This window comes from Passer montanus, unplaced genomic scaffold (genome assembly GCF_014805655.1).
Source record: "Passer montanus isolate IOZ18808 unplaced genomic scaffold, ASM1480565v1 scaffold11, whole genome shotgun sequence".
Taxonomy (NCBI): Eukaryota; Metazoa; Chordata; class Aves; order Passeriformes; family Passeridae; genus Passer; species Passer montanus.
In genome coordinates, this window is record NW_024357613.1 from 14,347,807 (window position 1) to 14,368,503 (window position 20,697).

Consider the following 20,697-nt stretch of genomic DNA (forward strand, 5'->3'; position numbering starts at 1 on the left):
GTATGAGGTCTTTATATTCCCTGGCTGTGAAGGGGAGAAATCACAGACATAACTCATTGCATGGGACTGCAGCAACACTTACCGAGCAGATTTTTTCAGCATAGTATCAGAATTAATGACAGAATTAAAGAGCTTAATAAATAATAAAAGAACAAATCTCACTTGAATTTAACTATTTCCCCTGGCTGAAAAGCAAGCAAATAAATCCAAAGAAGCTGCTTAGTAGATAGCCCCATATTTAATACTTGGTTGAAGAATCTTAAGATTTCATCTATGGATATATGTTTCATGTATGGATATTTATGTTACCAGGACAGTTGAAGGAAATTACTGTAACCTAAGGATTGCTTGTCCTTAAAAACAAAATTAATCAAATTCATTGGGAAAATACTTTAAATTTCAATCTGATGGAGCCAGATTCATTCAAGAGCAGCCTCACTAATTTCAGTGTGTCTACAGACACCACAAACATCAGTTTGCTTTTGCGGCTATGCTCCACCGAGATAATTTTAACTGCATTAATAACTTGAACATCCTCTTCCCAAACCATCAGGATGAAAGCAGGAAGGATGAATGCTGCCACAAAACAGCTTTGCAAGAGCAGAGGCAGATGATGCTGAGGGGAGTGAGCTGGTGCAGCAATGACAGAAACCCAGACAAATTTGCACAGGGCATCCCTTAAACCGCAGGACTATGGAAGCCGAGGGCTCGGTTAGCGATGCTGACAGCAAAATGCTCAGTGATTTCACTGCGCGTAAAACAAGATGAATCACATGTTCTTCGTTGAAAGCTAATTAGATAAAGTGTCATCTCCCAAAGGCTCAAGCTGTGCATATGACAACACCCAGATCACTGCCTGAGTGGGTGTTTCACAGCCTGAGCAGTGAATTGCTGTAAGTCACCAAAACTGCCTCCAGCTGGGTGAGAAGGAACAAGAAGGGATGGGGATGGGACACGGTGGCTGCACACACCACAGGTAGGGAGAGATGCAGTCTGTGATGCCCAGACTAGCTCCCTCTCCCAAGCGACTGAGGCTGGGACTGGGACTGGCAGGGGAGTGGGAAGGCTGGAGTCACTGATTGAGAACAGGCAGGGCTATGACCCTCCAACAAAATGCTAATGCCTGCCTCACACCTCTTCTCCCTCACTCTTCATCACCCAGCAGCAGCAGCCACCACTGCTCTGGTACTCACTCCGTGACCTCCCCAGGCCCAGTCCCACAGCCTGGGGCAGCAAAACACCCAAGAAAGTTGTGGATTGTCTGTGGCATGGGGCCAAGCCAGGAAGGGAAGGACCAAGGAGGAGGCCAGGGCTTCAGACCAGCTCTGCTTTGTAAGACTGTTCAACATCCACTTGCTTCAGTGGCCTCTAACTTGGCTGTAACACAGCAAATGAGGAGCAATAGTTTGGTTTTATTACCAAAAAAAAAAGTGTGACAAAAATTACTTCTGCGAACCCTGCACCACAACATACTTCAAACATTTAAAAGTGTTGTAGTTGAAGGAGCAACTAGGTTGTTGTCAAAAAGGGAGGGAGGAAACTTAACTGAAGAGATGGGAGGGGGCACTGACAAAAAATCATTTGAGAGGACTAAGTTATGATTATGCTAAGCTTGTCCTTAGTCCTTTTTGTTCTCCATGTATTAACATTTGAATGCCAGCCTGCTCACACTTTCCTTCCCAAGCTAAATTCTGCTTTGTGAACAAACCACAGGATCAGTAGGTTACAACAAGAGATGCCATGAAACAATCAGAGCTGCACTTGAACAAGGCTGCACTTTGTTCCTCCACTGCCTCACCGCTCTCTTGAGAGACATCTTTGAAAATTCCTGAGGCCAAAACACTTTATTATGTGACACACACACCTCAATCATCTTATGCTTAGACTTGAGGCACTACCCTGCAGCAGGCTGGATGGTAGAGAAAAGCATACACCACTATGTTACAGCTACAGGTCCTGCAGGAGGCACCTTCCCTGCACATCCTGCACAAACCATCCAAAAATTTTAAACATATCTGGGTTTGCCCCTTCCTGCAAACCCCTAGACTAGCAAATAACGAGTGTGAGACAGCCGAGCTGCATGTGGAACACTGTGCACTGCAAATGCAGGCAGGCTTGGAGTCACACAGCGCCTGTCAGCTCCCGGGTCATCACTGAAACACAATTTCTGCTATCTCCCCTGTGCAGCTGCCGCTGAGACCCGCCTGGACGCGCTGCTCCAGCCGTGCCAGAGCCCGTTCCCGGCCACAGAGCCGGGCGGTGCCGCTGTCCCAGCTCCCACAGGGAAAGGGCTCTGCACCTCTCCTGCCCCAGCCACACCAAAGGCACCAGGCATCCCGGCACAGCTCCGCACGCCCGCAGCGCCCTTTGCCGGCCGGACCCGGGGCAGGGGCTGGAGCTGGCGGGGCAGCAGAGGGGAAGGGCTGCATCACAAGGGGACTTCAGTACCCGAAAAGTCCCGCAGCAGCCCGGGCCACTGTCCTCAGAACTGCCAGAGACCACTCAAACCTGAAATTCGGGCAGAGCAGAGCTCACCAGTGCTGCCAGAGAGCAACCACAGGCAATTCAGACAATTTCTCTTTTCAGCAAGTACTCAGCTGCAAGCAGAGTGCAAGTAAACAGAAATGATTTAATTACCATATAAAAGTAATTAATTACACACAGGAATCAACAGGGATGCCTTATGAGACACTGGTGGCACATTACTGTCAGCTGTAGAACAGTTAGCCACAGACCTACATGAGCAAGACCAGACACTAGTTTCTGCTCTTAGAGTAGTAGAATTATTTTGGCAGACAAAAATAGGGTTTAAACATCACCAAAGACCATAAAGCAATGTCAAAGCAAGTAACATAAAACCAAGGCTGGGGCTGTTTCAGTGTTGCCCGTGAAATATGAAAATAGGCAGCTGATCAAATTAATTGGTATTGTTCATCCGGAGGTTTAGTTCTTTCTGTTAGGGCGCTGGGGATGACTTACAGGACCTTAAGTATGGATTAGGCCAATGCTGCTCGTAGCAGCTGGACTGAAGGACAGACCATCTTCTCTCAGCTTCTTCCACCACTTAGTGCATGGCCCCAGCATCCACAAAACACTTCATGTGCTTCCTCTCCATTCTATCCCTTTGGCCAAAAGCATAGAATGAGTAACTTCATCTGAAGTTAAGAGTCTAATGTCTGCCTTTGGGCTGTGATCCCATGGCAGCCATGACAGCCACTGGGGAACTAAATCCTGCTGCCCGCACATGTAGCAATGATGCCCCAGATGACTTTGAGTATGGTGAAAGATGTACCTTGAGTAGCAGGTGTGACCAAGGACTGATGGGAGACCTGAACCTTTCCAGACAAGCAGCTGAGGGCCAGGCAGCACACCTTACAGCACCTAATGTGCCACCATGCAGAGACAACCAGTGAGTGGAGTCAGTTCAGCCTGCAGAATGAGTCAGGATTACCTTAAAGGAACTTAGTACCAGCTCAACTGCTTTGCTCAGCCATACACACCTAAATCTACACATTTAGGTGGCTTAATCTTGACTTGAATCCCACACAGAGCCTACAGAAAGCAAGGGGACTCATCTCCCATTAACTGACTACTGTTGCTCATGGTTTTCCTGAAATAGAACTAGGTCCTTGCCCCGTTACCTTCAAATAATCATCAGAAACCTTGTGACATATGGCAACCAACTCCAACTATGTATCAGTTCCAAGGCTGGGGTTTTGCTCTAAATTATTCTCCTTGAGGAACTAACAGTCCAGTGCAGCATCAGCCCATCATCTAGGAGATGATACTTTCTTTCACACACAACATCATGTATCCCACCTTATGTACACCCTGAGGATTTGAGCAATTTATCTGAAAAATCAAGGAATGGACCAATCTCAGTGCTGGCATTTTATACAAGCTCACAGAAAAATAGTCAGACATCAGCTATCCAAATTTCTAGAAAACAAAGGGCTCCATTTAGATGCCTGAATGCCAGCATCTATGCTATTTGAGATGCCCTGAGGCACCCAAGATACACATGGGGTTGGCAGATACCACACAGGACCTATGGAAGCAGCAGCTGAGACATGGAGACCATGCAGGATACCCCAGGGTATCTCAAATGGCACTCGGTGCCAAAGCATAAGCAACTGAACAAAGTTCTAAAAATCATGTTTTATACTGAAGTTAGCTGTAGCTCTCCCATATCTAATCAACGTGTATCTTGCAAAGCAGCTAAGCTGAAAAAGAGCTACAAAAGAATTGCATCCTTATTTCAGGTCTGCTGAAATCTGGCAGAGCTTACAGACTGTGTCAGCTTATTTTGTTATGAACATATAATGCTCACTGAACCCCATGAGCTGCTGTGATAACAATCTGTGCCAGCTTGCTGAATGGATTCCTTTCAGTTGCTGCCTCTGAAGTTATGTGGCTGGAACAGAGCTTCTGCAGTATACTAGTGCACCAGAAACACCAGGTTTTAGCTAAGGGAGCAAGAAATCTGTCTGGAAAGATTAATGGGCTCAGAATTGGTTATCAGACCGTAGGAGCAGAAGGTCATTGTGTCAAGGCTCCTGGCTACTGCAGTGAGAATGTACTACTGGCTAATCCTCTTACAAACACATGCACATCCACGAGGAAGAATACCTCTAATGATTTAAATCCAATTTTTATATAATCAGTGCACTGTTTATTATGGTGAGGTTGTTATGGCACTACTACTTAATTGAGCTAGATGACAGAAGAGGATACAAGTCTTTCATCTGCAGTTAATAAATCTGGGGTCCCATGAAGACTGTGTAGGTCTTTCATAGAATAATTTAGGCTGGAAAAGACCTCTAAGATTATCCCAGTTCAACCATTAAGCTGGCACAAACAAGTCCACCACTAAATCATGCTCCTAATGTCAAAGCTACACATCCTTTAAAAATCTCCAGGGATGGTGACTCCCCTATTTCCCTGGAGCTCTTCCAATACTTGACAACGCTTTTGGTGAAAATCTCAGGACCCAGCAATAAAGTTTGTACTGTAAGTACTTCCAGCAATTGGTGTTAAATGAGCATGACTAGATAGATTACTAATTTTCTGGACTATTAGCAAGGAGTAGTGACACGATTTTTCCTTTAGGAGTTACTTAGAGTGAAACAATCATTGCCCAGGTTAAATCTGAGAATAAAATTAGGAGACCTAAGTGGTTAAAACCCAGAAAATATGACTTGTCTTTGGATTTTATTATTAGGAAACTTAATAAGAAATAGTTATTTGTATGTACCAGCATACACCTTCCCATCCAGAATAGCACAGTAAGTCATTTTTCCGTAACACGCACTTAAACAGCCTCCCTCCTTGAGCACAGGTTATGTGAGTGAATACTGCCATCTAGGCAGGCTTTTGGAGGCAGCACCTATTTTAGAACATTAATCCATGTTTGCCAGGGAAAAATATTCTATTACCCAAAACGGAGGAGAAAGGAACAACTTTTTATACTATTAAAACTGATACACCACCAGTCACCGAAAACACAAAGCCTGCCCCTCAACCAGATCGTAGCAGTCCACATTAACAGCAAATATTTTCTACAGGTTTATTAAGAAATATATTATTCCATATTTCAATACAGGCAACTTGAACTTAAGCTTTGCACTAAATCAGAAATCACTTTTTTCTGTGAAAACTGTAAATACAAAGTATATTTTATTAAGGCTATTAATTACCAAAGTACATTTTACTAAGGCAGTACTATAATTGCATCTATTGTATATGCTTTGAAATACAGTAACAGTACATTTTTAGGAGACAGTTACTAAAATATCTATTAATGTTTTACAAAGACAGAAATAATTTTTAAAACCATTTTTCTTTATATGACCAAAATAGCTTCCATCCAATGCAAAAAAATATAAAGTATGTAATGGACCTATCTTATTTCATCAATAAAGTTCTATACATGGCATTTACAGGAGACTTACAAGATTTGACAACAATCTCATTTTGATTGGATACATTAAGAAATACCTTCATTATCAGGTGGGGAATTCTTTGGGGAATGCACAAACTGTGAAGACAGAAAATTACACAAAATGGTAAGACCTGAAAAGTTAAGTTTAGCACTTTCCATAGATCGACTGATATTGAATGTGAAGTTATCCTCCTCAAGTTCCTCCCTGGTGTGTTTCACCAGTCACCTTGAGGATTGTCCTGAGCAGCTTTGTGTACAAAGGTATTCTTCTTTCTCTCAGAAAAACCCCCCTGAATAATCACAGAAATGTGATTATCTGGCTACTGCCATCCATCTCCTCAACACCCCCCCCATCCTTCCCCTACTCAGTAAGAAGCAATGCAGCATGAGACTGATTTGTACAGAGAGCAAAGTAGGCAAAAAAGAAGCGTAACTGCTTTTTGCACAGCTGCTTAGTAGAAACACATTCCAATTCTAGAAGAAAGGATATTGCAGCAGAGATGTACCAATTAAGCCTCTCACTCACAGCAACAAAGCAAAAAAAGCTCTCTTTCTCTCTCAAGAAAAATGGACTTCCCCTTGCAGAAAAGAAAATCAGTATTAGGGACTATTTGTCATGAAGCCACTCAAGTGAAACACTGATGCCACCAGTTAAAGCAGGTCTCCATCACACAAACTGGGCTGGCTGTGTAAGGTTTATTGTGTTGAAAACAGTCACATTCAAATAACTTTTTTGGGTTCTTCCAAAACAATAGCAAAACGAAGAGACTACATGAGCATAATATGTTTTATTGAATAAAATTCTGCTTCTCATATTTACAGAGTGAAGTCTAGATGTAACCCAGTGAAGCATGGCAATGTGCAATTTTCATTCAACATCTGGAATATCTTTAAATACATCTGAAACAACTTACTGTAACAATCACCTGCCCATCACTGATTTCATAATTAAGGAAAATTTGAACTTGCTGAAGAGTAGCCAAGATGAACATTCAGGATAGCTGAGTTAAAAGAAAAGTGTGCTATGTAAATTCCAAACCCAAAAGATCTGATTAAAATGTCAAGAGTTTTGAAGGCAGCTTCTGTATTTCCCTGTTGTTCTTCTCCTCTCTGCAGAAAAAGATGACAAAATAAATTATAAATCTGAAGACTGAAACTAATATCTGCACATTAAACAGACAGCACACTCTAGGGTAATCTTAGTTCTTAAATTCATAATGTCATAACTTCAAGGTGTATGAACTAAAACAAATTACTACCAATTACTTACTGATTTTGTATTAAATACTATTTTACATCTTTAAAGCTGCCAGGGTAGACCCACAGAAATTAGAAATGCTGCAAATGATACCTAGAGTCAACACACCAATAATTATTGCCATTTATGCAAAGAAATTTATGATGAACTACCTTCCCTCCTGCTCTAGAATGTTAAGCAAATGTTTTGTATTTTTTCTACTAGATATACTATCATTCTACTATTACAGAGAAGAGGGATCTGCTGAAGAAACTACAGTCAACTCCTTTCCTGTTTACAGGGATTTTTTTAAAGATAATTTCATTATTGATCTTGCATGAGTTCTCAGCAATGTCTGAATACAAGTATAGACTTGCAGCAGCCATACTAACAATCCAACTCATAGCTCTAGTACAGTGGTATCTTATATGTGGACGACTCACTCGTTGTAAGTAAGACACGATTCACCGACCACCTGTATGATTTTTGTCATCCAGAAGGAAAAGATTATAAACCAGGAATGTTGTGTCCTACTCAAGCTTCTGGACATTGTTTATTCTAGTGGGTTACAGATAGCACTTATTAAGCAGGCAGTCAAGCCTGCCACATTTGTGATTTATGTATTTAAAAAAAAAAAGGTTGTTAGTCTCAGGTTAAAAAGATCTTTCACAGTCTCTCATATATTATTTATCAGACAGGGAGAGAGGAAGTACAGTTGTCCTGTTCTCAAGCTAACCTGTATGAAGCCTTGCCAAACAGTCAGGAGTGCAAGGAAGACACAATTACTAACTAAAGTACCTTCCAGCTCCCTTCCTGTTTCCCAGCACCAATTTCAGTAATCAGCAACCAATTTTAACTGCATGCTTGGAAAGAAAAATAAATTTAAATCAGCCCCCTAACATTACCTTTAAGCACCAAGATTAAACTTCTCATAAAATAGTTCTGCAATGAAGTTCAGTGTGATAACTGCATTTTTAGAGACTGTTTGTAACAGTAACAATGGTTCTTGATGAACACACACGCTCTCTCATGGAGGTAGTTAATCTAGCTTTAAAATTCAGAATTTGACAAGAAAACAACATATGCAAATGTGGTAGTAAAAGCTGCAAAATATAACAGAAAAGCACTTGGATACCTGCCATTTCTATGGTACAGTCAGCCCTCAACATATTTGTGAACAAGAGTATATTTTATAAAACTTGTCACTATTTTCTTCCATTTCATGGCTATCTTCTGTTTCTTATTTTATGGGTTTTTTTCCCTCCTCAAACAAACAGCCAGACACTGTTCCATTTACCCAGGAAATGTATATCCATCCTAATCTCACTGCTTTTTTTATCTTTATATGTTTTCCAACTACAGAGTTATCTGGAACACAGCTGACTACCTGCAAGCTATTTCTCATATACCTAACACAGCTACAAATTTTAATAACTGAGAAGCTGCTGAAAGATAGAGACTTTGCTCTTGCCTGTCTCGCTGGTGAGGTACACAGGACACATTAACAAACACTGTCTTTACGCAGGAAATCCATCTGTACTGACAAACTCAAGATAAGCAACTACCTGTGTGTAGTTGAACAACATAGGCTGAACAAAACTAAATGTACATTAAGATAATAAGGCTAACTTTAGAAATTATTAACCACTACCCAGATTTTTTTACTCTTCCAGTATCCCCTATCCTTCCCCTATGCCTCTGGGGGGAAATGAGAGAGGCTGTGTGGGGCTGAGTTTCCAGCTGGGGTTAAACCGCAACACCAGTTTGACTATTTCTGTAACTCAAAAGGCAACTCTACACCCCTCCTCACCACAGGGAACTCCCAGCTGCCCTGTCTCTCCAACAGTAGGACATGAAGGGGCCCAACCCCTCCAACACCAAGAAGGACTGACTGTGCTCAAACCCACACAAACTGTATAACCATTTCTTAGAACAACATATGAGACGGTTTGGAACACATAACTTCACTCTGTACTAATGGCAAGTAACAAATGTTACTGTAAGTACAAAAATAAGCACATGGAAAGCAATCCTTCAATTTCTTAGAAACATAAGTGGGCTACCTTACAGGCAAACTCTGTAGAGCTGACAGCAGAATGGAGCTCTATTGCAACTGCTGTGTCAAGCATGTAAGACCAATGTGTAGCAAACAGAAAAATAAGGGACTACTCCCCTGAAATGTGCCTTACAACAAGGGACATTAATGTTCTCTCACAGAAAAACACAGAAAAACTTTTAGTAGCTCATTCTGTAGCACTAACATCTAGTCACACCAACAAAAAGATATAATGCTATGGGCGCCAACATCTGGATGTTAGACAAAGCAGAAAGCAGAATTTTCTGTGTTTTTCAGACAACCTCTAATGAATCTGCTCCTTGATATGCTAAATCCAGGCAAATTTTTTAGACCAGGTTTAGTGTGGATTTCCAGTGTTGAAACTGGGTTGTGCAAAAATTCAATCCAATCTCAGAACCCATTTTTTCAGCTCATACCTCCCCCACTTTACCATCCTATAGGGGAACAGGGGGTTAACTAAGTCTCTGAACCACCAAATGCCCTCAGTTTGTCTCCCTTTTCTTACAGAGGTAACAGTATTTGGTCCTTTGGTTTCCTCTGAAAAGTAGTAAATCAGAGGCTATCTAGCATGACCCAGTACCTCGCCTCAAGGAACAGATACAACCAAACCATTCTCCTTAGGTAAGATACCCTGACTTTGTTACAGAGGTGCCAAACAAAAAAAGCAAATAAATCTTTAATGAGTTTACTTCAACCCAGATCAAAGGCAAGGGCAACTGTTATAAAAAGGAGCGCACTGATTACATATTCTACAAAAAAGGTGACAGGTCAGAAAACAGCTTTACTTTTGTTCAGCCTGGAGGAGACTGAGGGGAGGCCTCACTGCAGTTACAGCTTCCTCGAGAGGGGAAGAGGAGGGGCAGGCACTGATCTCTTCACTCTCATGATAAGGCAGGACGAAAGGAAAGAGCGTGAAGCTGTGTCAGGGAAGGTTTAGGCTGGATACCAAGACCCCCAAGGGTTGTCTCGGTAGCTCTGGACATCTGGAGTGATGTACTGAGTTCCCACAGCTGGGCATTGGAACAGAGGCACCTTAGAGAAGTGATCACAGCACCAAGCCTGACAGAGTTCAAGGAGCATTTGGACAACAATCTCAGGCACACGATGGGATTCTTGGGGTGCCTTCCACAGGGCCAGGAGTTGGACCTAATGATCCTGATGGCTCCCTTCCAATTCAGCATATTCTGTGATTCTGTGAAATGCTCTGGTACGTCAGTAACAAGCAATATTTGAGAAAAGTAGAACTACATTATTTTTTGGAGACATTGCATCACTGGTAGCAATTCCATTTTTCATACCAAAACTCCACTACCTGCTATTGAGGGAAACAGAGTGGAATGCCAAAAAGTCTCCAGAAAGTAACTCTGCATATAAAGGAAATTAATATTATTGTATTGGTAGCCTTCTATCCATGGCTCTAAATTTAATTCACAGTTTAATGTAGAGATAAAACAGAAGATGGCACCTAACAGAAGGCCTACCTTGGCCCTCTGTCTTTGGTGTCAACAGCTAAAAATCCCTTGCCTGTCCATTACAGTTTCTATTGTTTCCTTCTTTTCATTTCCCATGTACAAGACCCATCAAGACTGCATCTCAAAAACTAGGTTACTTTGTTCAGTTAAAGTAAGCACAGAATACATTGTGTTAACACATTTTCTAAACTCTTAAACTTTGGTCATTATACACCAGAAGTTCTCTCATAGCACAATTTAAAATCCTGATCAGCCCACCCCACAGTCAAATGTTAGTTAGTATAATATTATAATGAAACAAAAGATGTTACAGACTCTGAGTAACAGACACAGGAATATGTATCACTTCACAGTCTTTGTGCTCTGCAAACAGAAATTTTCAAGCATGACCAAATTACACTGAAGACCATAAAGAAAAATTATTTTTATAATAAGTATTAAACAGTAGTACTTTAACAGAACTGTAAGACATGACAGATGCTTCATGTATGTCCAATGGTTTGTGCATGTTTACAATACAGAGACAATATCCAGAGTAAACTGGGTGTTATTTGTACATTGCAGGATTACAGGCCACCCTGAGGAGTGAAAAATTATAAAATTTAACACCGTGGTTAGCCAATGAAGTAACCCTTGAGTATTCTAATAGAGATAAAAATATATTCTTTGCATAAGTATTCCTTTCACCCTTCACTTTATACTCTTTTCATTACTCAAGATTTAAGACAATTTTTAAATTAATTAAGCAAGGTAATGAATTTTAAACACTGATTTAAATGGCAGTACTCAAAAATATTAAGACACCTTTAAGACTGAAGGCCCAAAGCCATAAGAGGCAAATCTTATTATAAATAACTAAATAAACTAGTAAATGAAATAAATAATTTAATAATAAATAAATATTTAAATAAACAAGTTGTACTATAGGCCCAAACCTTGCAGCAATCCTGTCAGAACCCTCGCAGGTAACCCTCAGTACAAGCTGTTATTTCTCACCTGTACTACTGCTCAGTAGTTGATCATTCTTCTAAGAGCATCATAGCATTTCCATTTGTCTGGGATGTAGAAAGGCTCAAAGATGTGAGGGAAGGGAGTGTCATAGCCACATACTCTTGCAATAGGAGCTTCTAAATTCAAAAAGCATTCTTCCTGTTAATAAAAATAGAGAAGAAATCTTAGTGAGGACATTCTTTTCAGGAGTCTTGCATCACAAATAGGGGTCATATGAACTTTGCCAGACAGACAATCCTGGAAACTCAAAAGTTCTATTTATATCACTGAATAAGTAGTCATAACCAGAACAGTGCTTCCTCTTGCACAAAGGTCCTTATTAAAAATACAAATTGTATTACTGTTATTTTCATTCTCTGCATATATGCTGTATTAAATCATAGGCAGATTATATTAGTACATCTGCTATACATTCAGAAAACTGCTGCCAAGAAACAAATATTTTAGGAGCAAAGAAGTAAGAGTCTCTTTCCTGTGCCACTTTAAAATATAGAAAAATTATATAATCTAAGACAGCATATTATTTGTTGGCTAAAGGAACATCATATTCAAACTTCCTTGAACTCTTAGATTTTTAAGCCTCTGTCTAAGCATTAAGCAATTAGGAAAAGTAAGTGGATTTGCATTATCTCCAACCTTTGAGTCAAATCCATGCACTAGTCAACACCCCACAATTTGTGTTCTACTTGGAGATCAGATTTGACAATGATTCTGAGAGTTTCATTACTTGACCTAGAACAGCACAAAATATTACAAATGCCACATTCATTTGAAAGCAACCCATAAATAAGTAACATTATTAGCCTTAATAACCAAATAAACAGTGAAGTTTCCATCTTCTTATTCTCAAGTACCAGAATGATGGCATGCACCACAAAAATCTGCAAGAAGTGGATGTAGAAATAACTTAGCCAGACCAAATGATGTTGGTGCTAATTATTAGCTCCTTTTTCTCCCCATATCTTTAGTATAGGTATTTGCTTTCCAAAGCAGACAAATGAAGTGATAAAACATGTCTCCTCCTGGTCTCTCCTTTATGGAGTGCAGCAACTGAGAAATCCTGGCCAACTTCCCCTGTACTTGGCTCAGCAAAATGGAAGATGAAGTATTATCTACCGGCCCTTTTCCGCCAGGCCCACAGGGAAAACAGTTAAAAAGCTTTTCTACAAACGCTTGAACGAAAAGTCAAAATGCCTTTCTACAAATGAGTGCCAAGTATTTTCTCAGACTGATGAACTGTTTTGAACGCACGTTGCCTTGCAGTCCATGGCAGCCTAACTCTACCTACTTTCTATACATCACTATTTGGCAGTATGGAAGGTCCTGGTAACACACTGAGATCACAACCTTTCACTCCAGCATTGTGAAGTGGGTTTTCCTGGACAATGAACCAAAGTAAAAAGTCCAAGAAGTTGTGTGATTGCAGACAGTATAAATTACACCTAATAGTGCATTAATTCACCTAGAAAACTTCACAGTCTGAGCAGGTCTGAGGTAAAAGATAAAGGTAAACAACATAAATATTTTTGAGCTCCATTTCCAGGCACTCTTTTTTTTGCAAAGCAAAAGATTCACATTAGTACAAAACCCTGGAAAGCAGAGTGTAATAAATCTTTTATCTGTCCATGAGATAGATAATGATGTCCTACTCTGACCTGCTGGCAAGGTAATTTTGATACTAAATAGACCTTGATTCCCATGTTGTAACTAACCAGTAAGACAAGGCAATAGATTTTGGACCATCCCAAAACTGACTGCCCATTCCACCTGTCAGTTGCATTACACCAAAACATGCAAGTATATTCTAGACCTGCAGCCTCTCAGGCCTGCAGTGCTGTTTTCAAGCGCCCAACACAGATCACTATCTAGAAGATAGACTGTTTAAACAAACTGGTATCTCCCCAGGAAAAACCTTAGGAAAAAACTTTAAAGTTAAATGGTTTTGGAAATAAAGTAGTAGGCATGGGATTTCTGGTTCAGTGTAAAATGCTTAGTTTTGAAAACCTGTAGGAAAAAGTCATACTCTATTAGCAGGATATCCATAACCTCCAAAATTAAATTAAAGTAAAAAATTATTATTTTGTTAGAAAAATAAGTGTTTATGAAACCAACAGCTATAGTTATTAGTTCAATCTATCTAAAATTTTCTTAATGTAAAAAAATCCAACAAAACATTAAATTGCTGTTCTTCTTGCCCTGCTTCCTAACTGCAGAGGCCAAATTCTGGCCTCAGTTATTCAATATGACCTTTGCCAATTTTCCTTAATTTGCCTGATTTTCACTGAAAGCTTTCTGGAAAAAATATTATTACATTAAGATGCAAAGGCATATAATTGGTCACATAATTCTATTTCAACATTTGATGCTTAATATCCTCTTATTAAGACTTTTCAAAACAACTTAAGAGCACAGGTCCCAGTAAAAATCTGTTCTTGAAATTCACAGCAATCATTCAAATGAATCACATATGCAACACTTTAAAACAATCACATGCCTTGATTTTTTAGAATAGGAGCTAAAGCTAAGGACTTGGTGGATACTGCATAATTGTATGTGAAATGGATCCTCCAGTATGTGGAGGACTCAATCTATTTGCCCAGATTACAATATCCCAGTATGCTAATATAGAAAATTTTATCCAAGTTTGTTTTAGCTTTATTAAAAGTATATTTTGCTTTTATCAGAGATACAGGTACTCATTGCTAAATGTGGGTTCTGAGTTAAAAACTCTGAAAAATCTTTGAATGAGAACTGCAGACATTTACAGAGATATACAGTTGTACAAAAAGGATAAAATAAAAAATCAAGTCCATTATTGGGCATAACTGAAAGAAAACATTACTCATCCATCTGCAATGTATGGAAAAATAAAGCAATCTCATCTGCTGTTTGGAGGAAGTGCTTTCAGGCATCTGGGCAAGAAGAAGACAGTTAAAGGAGTTTTTTTGCTCCAGCTTGTCCCTCCTCTGAAGGGAATCTACAATTCCACAGTCACAGTAAACAGACCTTCTAATGCAAACACTTTGGTAAGTAAGTACTAGTAAATGAGACTATTTAATGCATAGCTAGAAAATCAGACAAATTCCAACTCAGTCTTTCCCCCTATTATAGTCTTAATTTCTTTATTTCTGTATTTTTTTGATCTACTTAATTTTTCCCCTGTAGCTGGCATGGATTAAAATCCATAAACAGGATTCTTTTTCTTTTAATTTTTCGTTTCTATTGTGTGTACAATATTTCCTAAGTGAGAAAGCTCTTCTTTAAAAATAAATTATTTCTGCAATATTTTATGTCATCAGAGTCTCTCCCACACTATTCTTATTTTGCAACACTACAAGTACCCAAAAAATTAACAGCTACTAGAATACCAGATGGCTTCTACATGAGACCACTGATTTTGCAACAACTTTTTCAGTACAGGAATTTACTTTCTGAAGGATGATAAACAAAAAGTTTATATAAAAGGCTAATATGAATACAAAGAGTTAGATATAACTCTTGATGTTTATTTTGGTATTATAGCTGTTATAATAAAAAAAAGACTAAACATAAAGTCCATTACACAAAGCAAACTGTAGGAACATTCTTCATGCAGGAATACTCATTTTTTGGCTGACAATACAACAAAATTTAGACTCAGGAATTCATTTGCAAATGAATTGCAGGTTGCAAAGCTGTAATTAAATTGTGGTCAGTTCTGTCAATTAGAACTCTGAATTCTGTCATCTCATCTACAGATCATAACATTTTAAGAACCACATATTTAATTAAAGAGCTTTTCATAGGGAAAACTTACTGCATCAGAGTTTCACTTTCTGTTCTGTATTTTTATTCAGATTTATTTATGCTGTTGCCATAAACTAAAGTGTGGGGCTTAAACAATTAAGAAAATTTATTTCAGATCGCTTTTTTCATGATTGTTACATCTATATTATCTATTACTTCCACACACAGATTTTCAACTGTGAATTACCTATTATTGCAAAAATAAGATGAAAGCTACTATAGGTTAATAATGAACACGGAAATCTCATTTGCAATAAAATCTGTTCTTAAACTCATAGCTTAGATTTTCAAAAGAAGCTTTCCAAAGACATTGTCAATCAAGTCCCATTTTATAAAATGAGGATTTCATGCAAAAAAGCTGACACTAAATAAAGACTAAATGTCTTTTTCCACCATTTCTGCTTTAAAATAACGTCTTATTAAAAAAATCTACTTTCTAAAACAGAAAAGTCAAGCGTCTCCCGTTTTCATATGTTTCTCAATTGTAGTAGAGTACTTTCCTTTACAGCTACAAGCACCAAATGCTACACATTTTAAACACAATTTGCTTTGACAACAAATATATGTCACATTCCTATGAACAGTCACTTCTATGAGCCACATAAGTACTATACAATGCACCCATGAGATATTTTCAAGTTGAGATATGAGTAGAGAGAGTGATCTATATATCCTTTCTTTAGAGGAATTTTTTTTTCCGCCAGCTTAGCCATTTTTGTCTTAAAGTACTTTTATAAATCTTTTCCTGATAGTTACAACCATGACACAACTTTTCCTCAGAGAACTCTGCAGATGTAGGTTGTAAACTTTTAACTTCTATCAAATATTTTTATCCTTTTCAAATCACTTTAAGACTATATATTTATAACTTAGCAGAGATTAATAATGATGCATTTTATTTGTTACCAATTCTTGGAATTTATGTAATTAATATCTTGCCAAATACAGAAAAATAGTTAGCTGCTAAAATTATGTATTTTTAACTGTCAAAAGAGATAATACTTTTACTTACAAAATACTTCAGTAATTAGAAAACAAAGAAAAATTTAGAGGGGAAAAAGTCTGCTTTGTGTAATTAATTGCCTTGTTACCATTAAAAAGCAATTAACTGCAAATATTATCTTTGCAGTAATAAATCACATAAAACAGTATTTATAGAATAAGTCATATTTATTGATAAAAGATAAAGTATTATAACATAAAATGAACAATTCATACACAGGCTTGAAGATTGCTTTGGAATTTCATTTCAGACAGCTTCAAAAATGAATGGAACAATCTTTAATAACCCAATACACAACTGGTACGGTCTGCTAAATTCTCCTTATCAAGTTAACAACAGAACTGTTCCAACAAACATTGACAGTAAGAGCATTAACTAGAAGCTGTTGGCTGAGTTGTCTTGGTGGCAGAACTGCACAAAGAAATCAGCACTGCACTCCCAAGGTATTTACAATACCAAAAAAAAAACCAAACCAAAACAAAAAAAAAACCCAAACAAAAAAAACCCCACAAAACAAAACAAAACAAAACAAAAAAAAAAAAAAACACAAACCAAACCAGCTCAAAACTTCATTCATGTCAAATAATTACCTTTTCAACATGGATGGAAATTAATAAAAAGTAATTTTTATTTCTTCACAACCTAACCCTGTGTTTCATGCAAAAAGTCAAAAAGACTTTCTATGAAAATACTAAACCAGCTAAATTGACCCTGGTAGAATCTAGGACTAGAACTGAAATATATTCAACTCAGAGGAACACACAGACAGGAATTAAGGTCTTCCTGGTAAATGTGTAATTTGCATTGTTTGGGATGTGAGGTGCAGCAGCCAGTACAATTCTTCTCCACAAAATAAAGGGCACAAGACAGATACACTCAAGAGGATGTGGAATGGCTTCCAGGTTATGGAATATGCTACTTTAAGTGACCCATAAAAATGTCTTTTGGCAAGTCAAGTTTTTGGTAATTAATTACAATCCACTAGATGATCACTTCTCACCTTTTTGCTACAAATACTAGAAATACTATTTTTTCCTAGGCAATTATGTTAGATATGCAGAATGTGACAAAATTATTCAAACAGAAGTTGTTACTCTATATAGCAGCAAACCACCTTACAGAGAAGTCACTACAAATTATGTTATTCTATAGGATATTCCAAGTTTCCTGTACACTTTCTTAAGTGGCAATTACAAATATTTGCAGTGGGACCCACATATATTCTAAAAGCATGCCCAAAGACCCAGAGCTAGAATGATTTCCCAGGCCCATGAGTATCTGAACGTTCTTGCTTTATTTAGCTACTTGGGATTACTAACTGATCTGTTCAGTAAATGATCCTGCAAACTGCTACACGTGCAATAACATGGCTGAGTAATCCAAGGGAAATCAACAGAACTGAAGTGCCTGCATAAAATTATTCTTACATGAAAATGTTGCAGATCACAGGTCATTTTTCTGCATGAATGAGCAGTTGTTCTGCACAACAAACATTTGTTAAGATTTGCAGTGACGATTAACCTACTTCTAATTATTTCCTACCTTTTAATAACAAAGGTAGAAATATGCTACCAATGTAATCAAACTTTATACTTTTTGATCATCATTTATCACCTACCATTCTAATTACTTATTTCAGTATTTTGTAAAAACATCTTCTGGTTAAGCTCAGCATGCCAAAAGTGACTGGAAGGATTTGCTACTATGAGTTTTAATAGTCAGTGAGTGGCATTTTTATTTTTACAGCTGTTGAGGCAGCTGAGAGGTTCTTGCAAAGACAGCCTTGTCACTCTACGTATCTGGCACAGTAAAATTCTCCTAGAAGTATTTCACTCAACATGCACTAATGAACTTCAAAGGAAATGCAATTTCAGCTGCTGTTGCTAAACAATTTAAACCAGCACATTTCTCTTTATATATTGAAGCATTTGCATTTTGGGACAGCGCAGTGAGAATGAAGCTGTCACTATGACTGTCACTAAATCCTGCCCCAGGGCAAACCTAGAGTTTGGCCAGGCAGCCAGGGCACAAGCACAAAGGAACTATCCTATCCTCCCATGAAAAGGTCAGGGCTTACCTAGTATCTTTCCCAAATTTTTTACATGATCACCTTTGCAAAACAGGCTCAGAGTGAAGGGGATTATTAGATCACTTGACACAAAGATATAAGGAATTTCATGGTGTATTATTCAAACCAAGTCATAATTTTACTTATAAATTTAATTTCTCAGAAGCCGCTTGATGGTACGAGCCCTCAGGTAGAAGAATTCTAGTGAAAAGCTTCAAGTGAATAATAAATATTCTCTCATATAAAGGGAAAATTAACAGTTAAGAAATCTGACTGGTGAGAACGGAGACGTAATTTTATTCTACAGAAAAAGTTTAAAAAGTTGGAGAAAAATGTAATGAGGTTTTAAAATAAAAGTTTATGTAAAAAAGTACTCAGAAACACTAAAATAATTGTATTGGAGACTGAGCTTTTGGGTACCGGCTAACCTAAAAAGCATGAAATAATTATTTCACCAAATTTCTTAATCCCTTTTTTTTCTTTCCCAGAGAGATGCAATTTTTTATGGTTTTCATCATTCTACACTTCATTTCCTAAATTACTATTCAAACAGGCTACATTGATATTCCAGTGTAATGAAAAATTGCCAACAAAACAAATGAAAATAAACCTCAAAGAAAATAAGAAATTAATACTTCATTAATTTTTGCAAATATAAATAGTCAATGCAACTCTGTTACAAAAGACCAAGAAATGGGCTGCAAATGAAACACTTTTAAAATAAAATGTTTAATAAGACCATAAACAGTTCACATTACATCTCTTAATTTAAAAAGTGATCCAAAAAATGAAGACAAAGAAAAACATATTTCAGAGGCTATGAAATTTTGAGTTTCTTTTATGCCAGAACAAACAGTTGAAAATTATTGCCCTGATTTCAAGGAGTCAGTGTGTATAAAAACAAATGTGTGGGACCTGCAACATATTCAGCAACATTACACACAGAAACACAGATAACAGAATTAATTATTTTTACACAAGAGAGAAATACAACATTAGATGTCAAATTTATATTTTAGGAGTCTCACTGAAGTTTTCATTGGATTAAGCCCAAGTATTTAACTTGGTCTATGTTTTAGATCATTTAAATAGATTTCTTAAAATGGTTATGTGAACTTTACTTTTATACTAAATCATTTACACAAGTTTAATTTTCACCCCACTAATGAACTTACTGCTTTTAAGTTGAAACTATAATTCTTTTATATAACATAAACTAAGCTATGTCTTCTGTCAATGTTTTCAATTGTACAGTGAAATTTCTTAATGAAGAAACAAAGTAAAATATCTACACAGTTGCCTTAGTTACTGTGAAGCACCTCTCATAATTTTCTTCTTTTCTGTTTCAGTTAGTACTCAACATAAAATTGCCATGAATGAAGTGCAAAAATAAGCTATTGGTAGTACTGCAAAAGGAAAATTGCAATAGAGTTCACACTGAGATTTTTTTTCCGCCTATGTGTCTGCAAAACAGTAGAAAAACAGTGTTTTTCTCATGTAAGTAGTTAAGAGAAATTCTCAATTTATTCACTAACTAGAATTTTTGCAGAACTCAATCCATCAGGACTCTACTGGACTAGATATCTCTAACAAATGGCATTCAATAGCATAATACATAAAATCAGAATATCATAAATATAAAGCAGAACTATAGCACAAATGGACACAAAATCAAAGCACATTTTTAAACAACAGTTATCCAGTCATGGAAATTTCTGTGCCCACCAGCCCATATGCCTGATTTCCTCTCAGCAAGAGACCACCAGCCATGCACAGCTGAAGCTGGAGCTTTTTCCCCAAACTTTTGACAAAGCTTAAGGATACAAAACTTGGCAAGTTCTCAGAACTGAAGTCCTGTCTCTGACATCACAGAAGGCCACAGTTTCTATCACAAACTGATATTGATATATTTGACTGTATTGTATTCTATTGTGGTGATAATGCTGCAGACAGGAATTAAGGTCTTCCTGGTAAATGTGTAATTTGCATTGTTTGGGATGTGAGGTGCAGCAGCCAGTACAATTCTTCTCCACAAAATAAAGGGCACAAGACAGATACACTCAAGAGGATGTGGAATGGCTTCCAGGTTATGGAATATGCTA

At 37.8% G+C, this 20,697-nt stretch overlaps 1 protein-coding gene across 1 annotated transcript in view; it reads right to left on the reverse strand.

The window, feature by feature from the left end:
• Positions 1–5,716: 5,716 nt before the first annotated feature.
• The window catches only part of BCKDHB (branched chain keto acid dehydrogenase E1 subunit beta), a 111,373-nt gene continuing 96,392 nt past the window's right edge, over positions 5,717–20,697 (reverse strand). Inside the window, exons 10-11 of the mRNA XM_039727701.1 lie at positions 11,724–11,876; positions 5,717–7,051 (exon numbers count right to left, since the gene is read on the reverse strand). Of these exons, the coding sequence (XP_039583635.1) occupies positions 11,736–11,876 (141 nt within the window). The 3' untranslated portion in view covers positions 5,717–7,051; positions 11,724–11,735. The remainder of the gene's footprint in view (positions 7,052–11,723; positions 11,877–20,697) is intronic.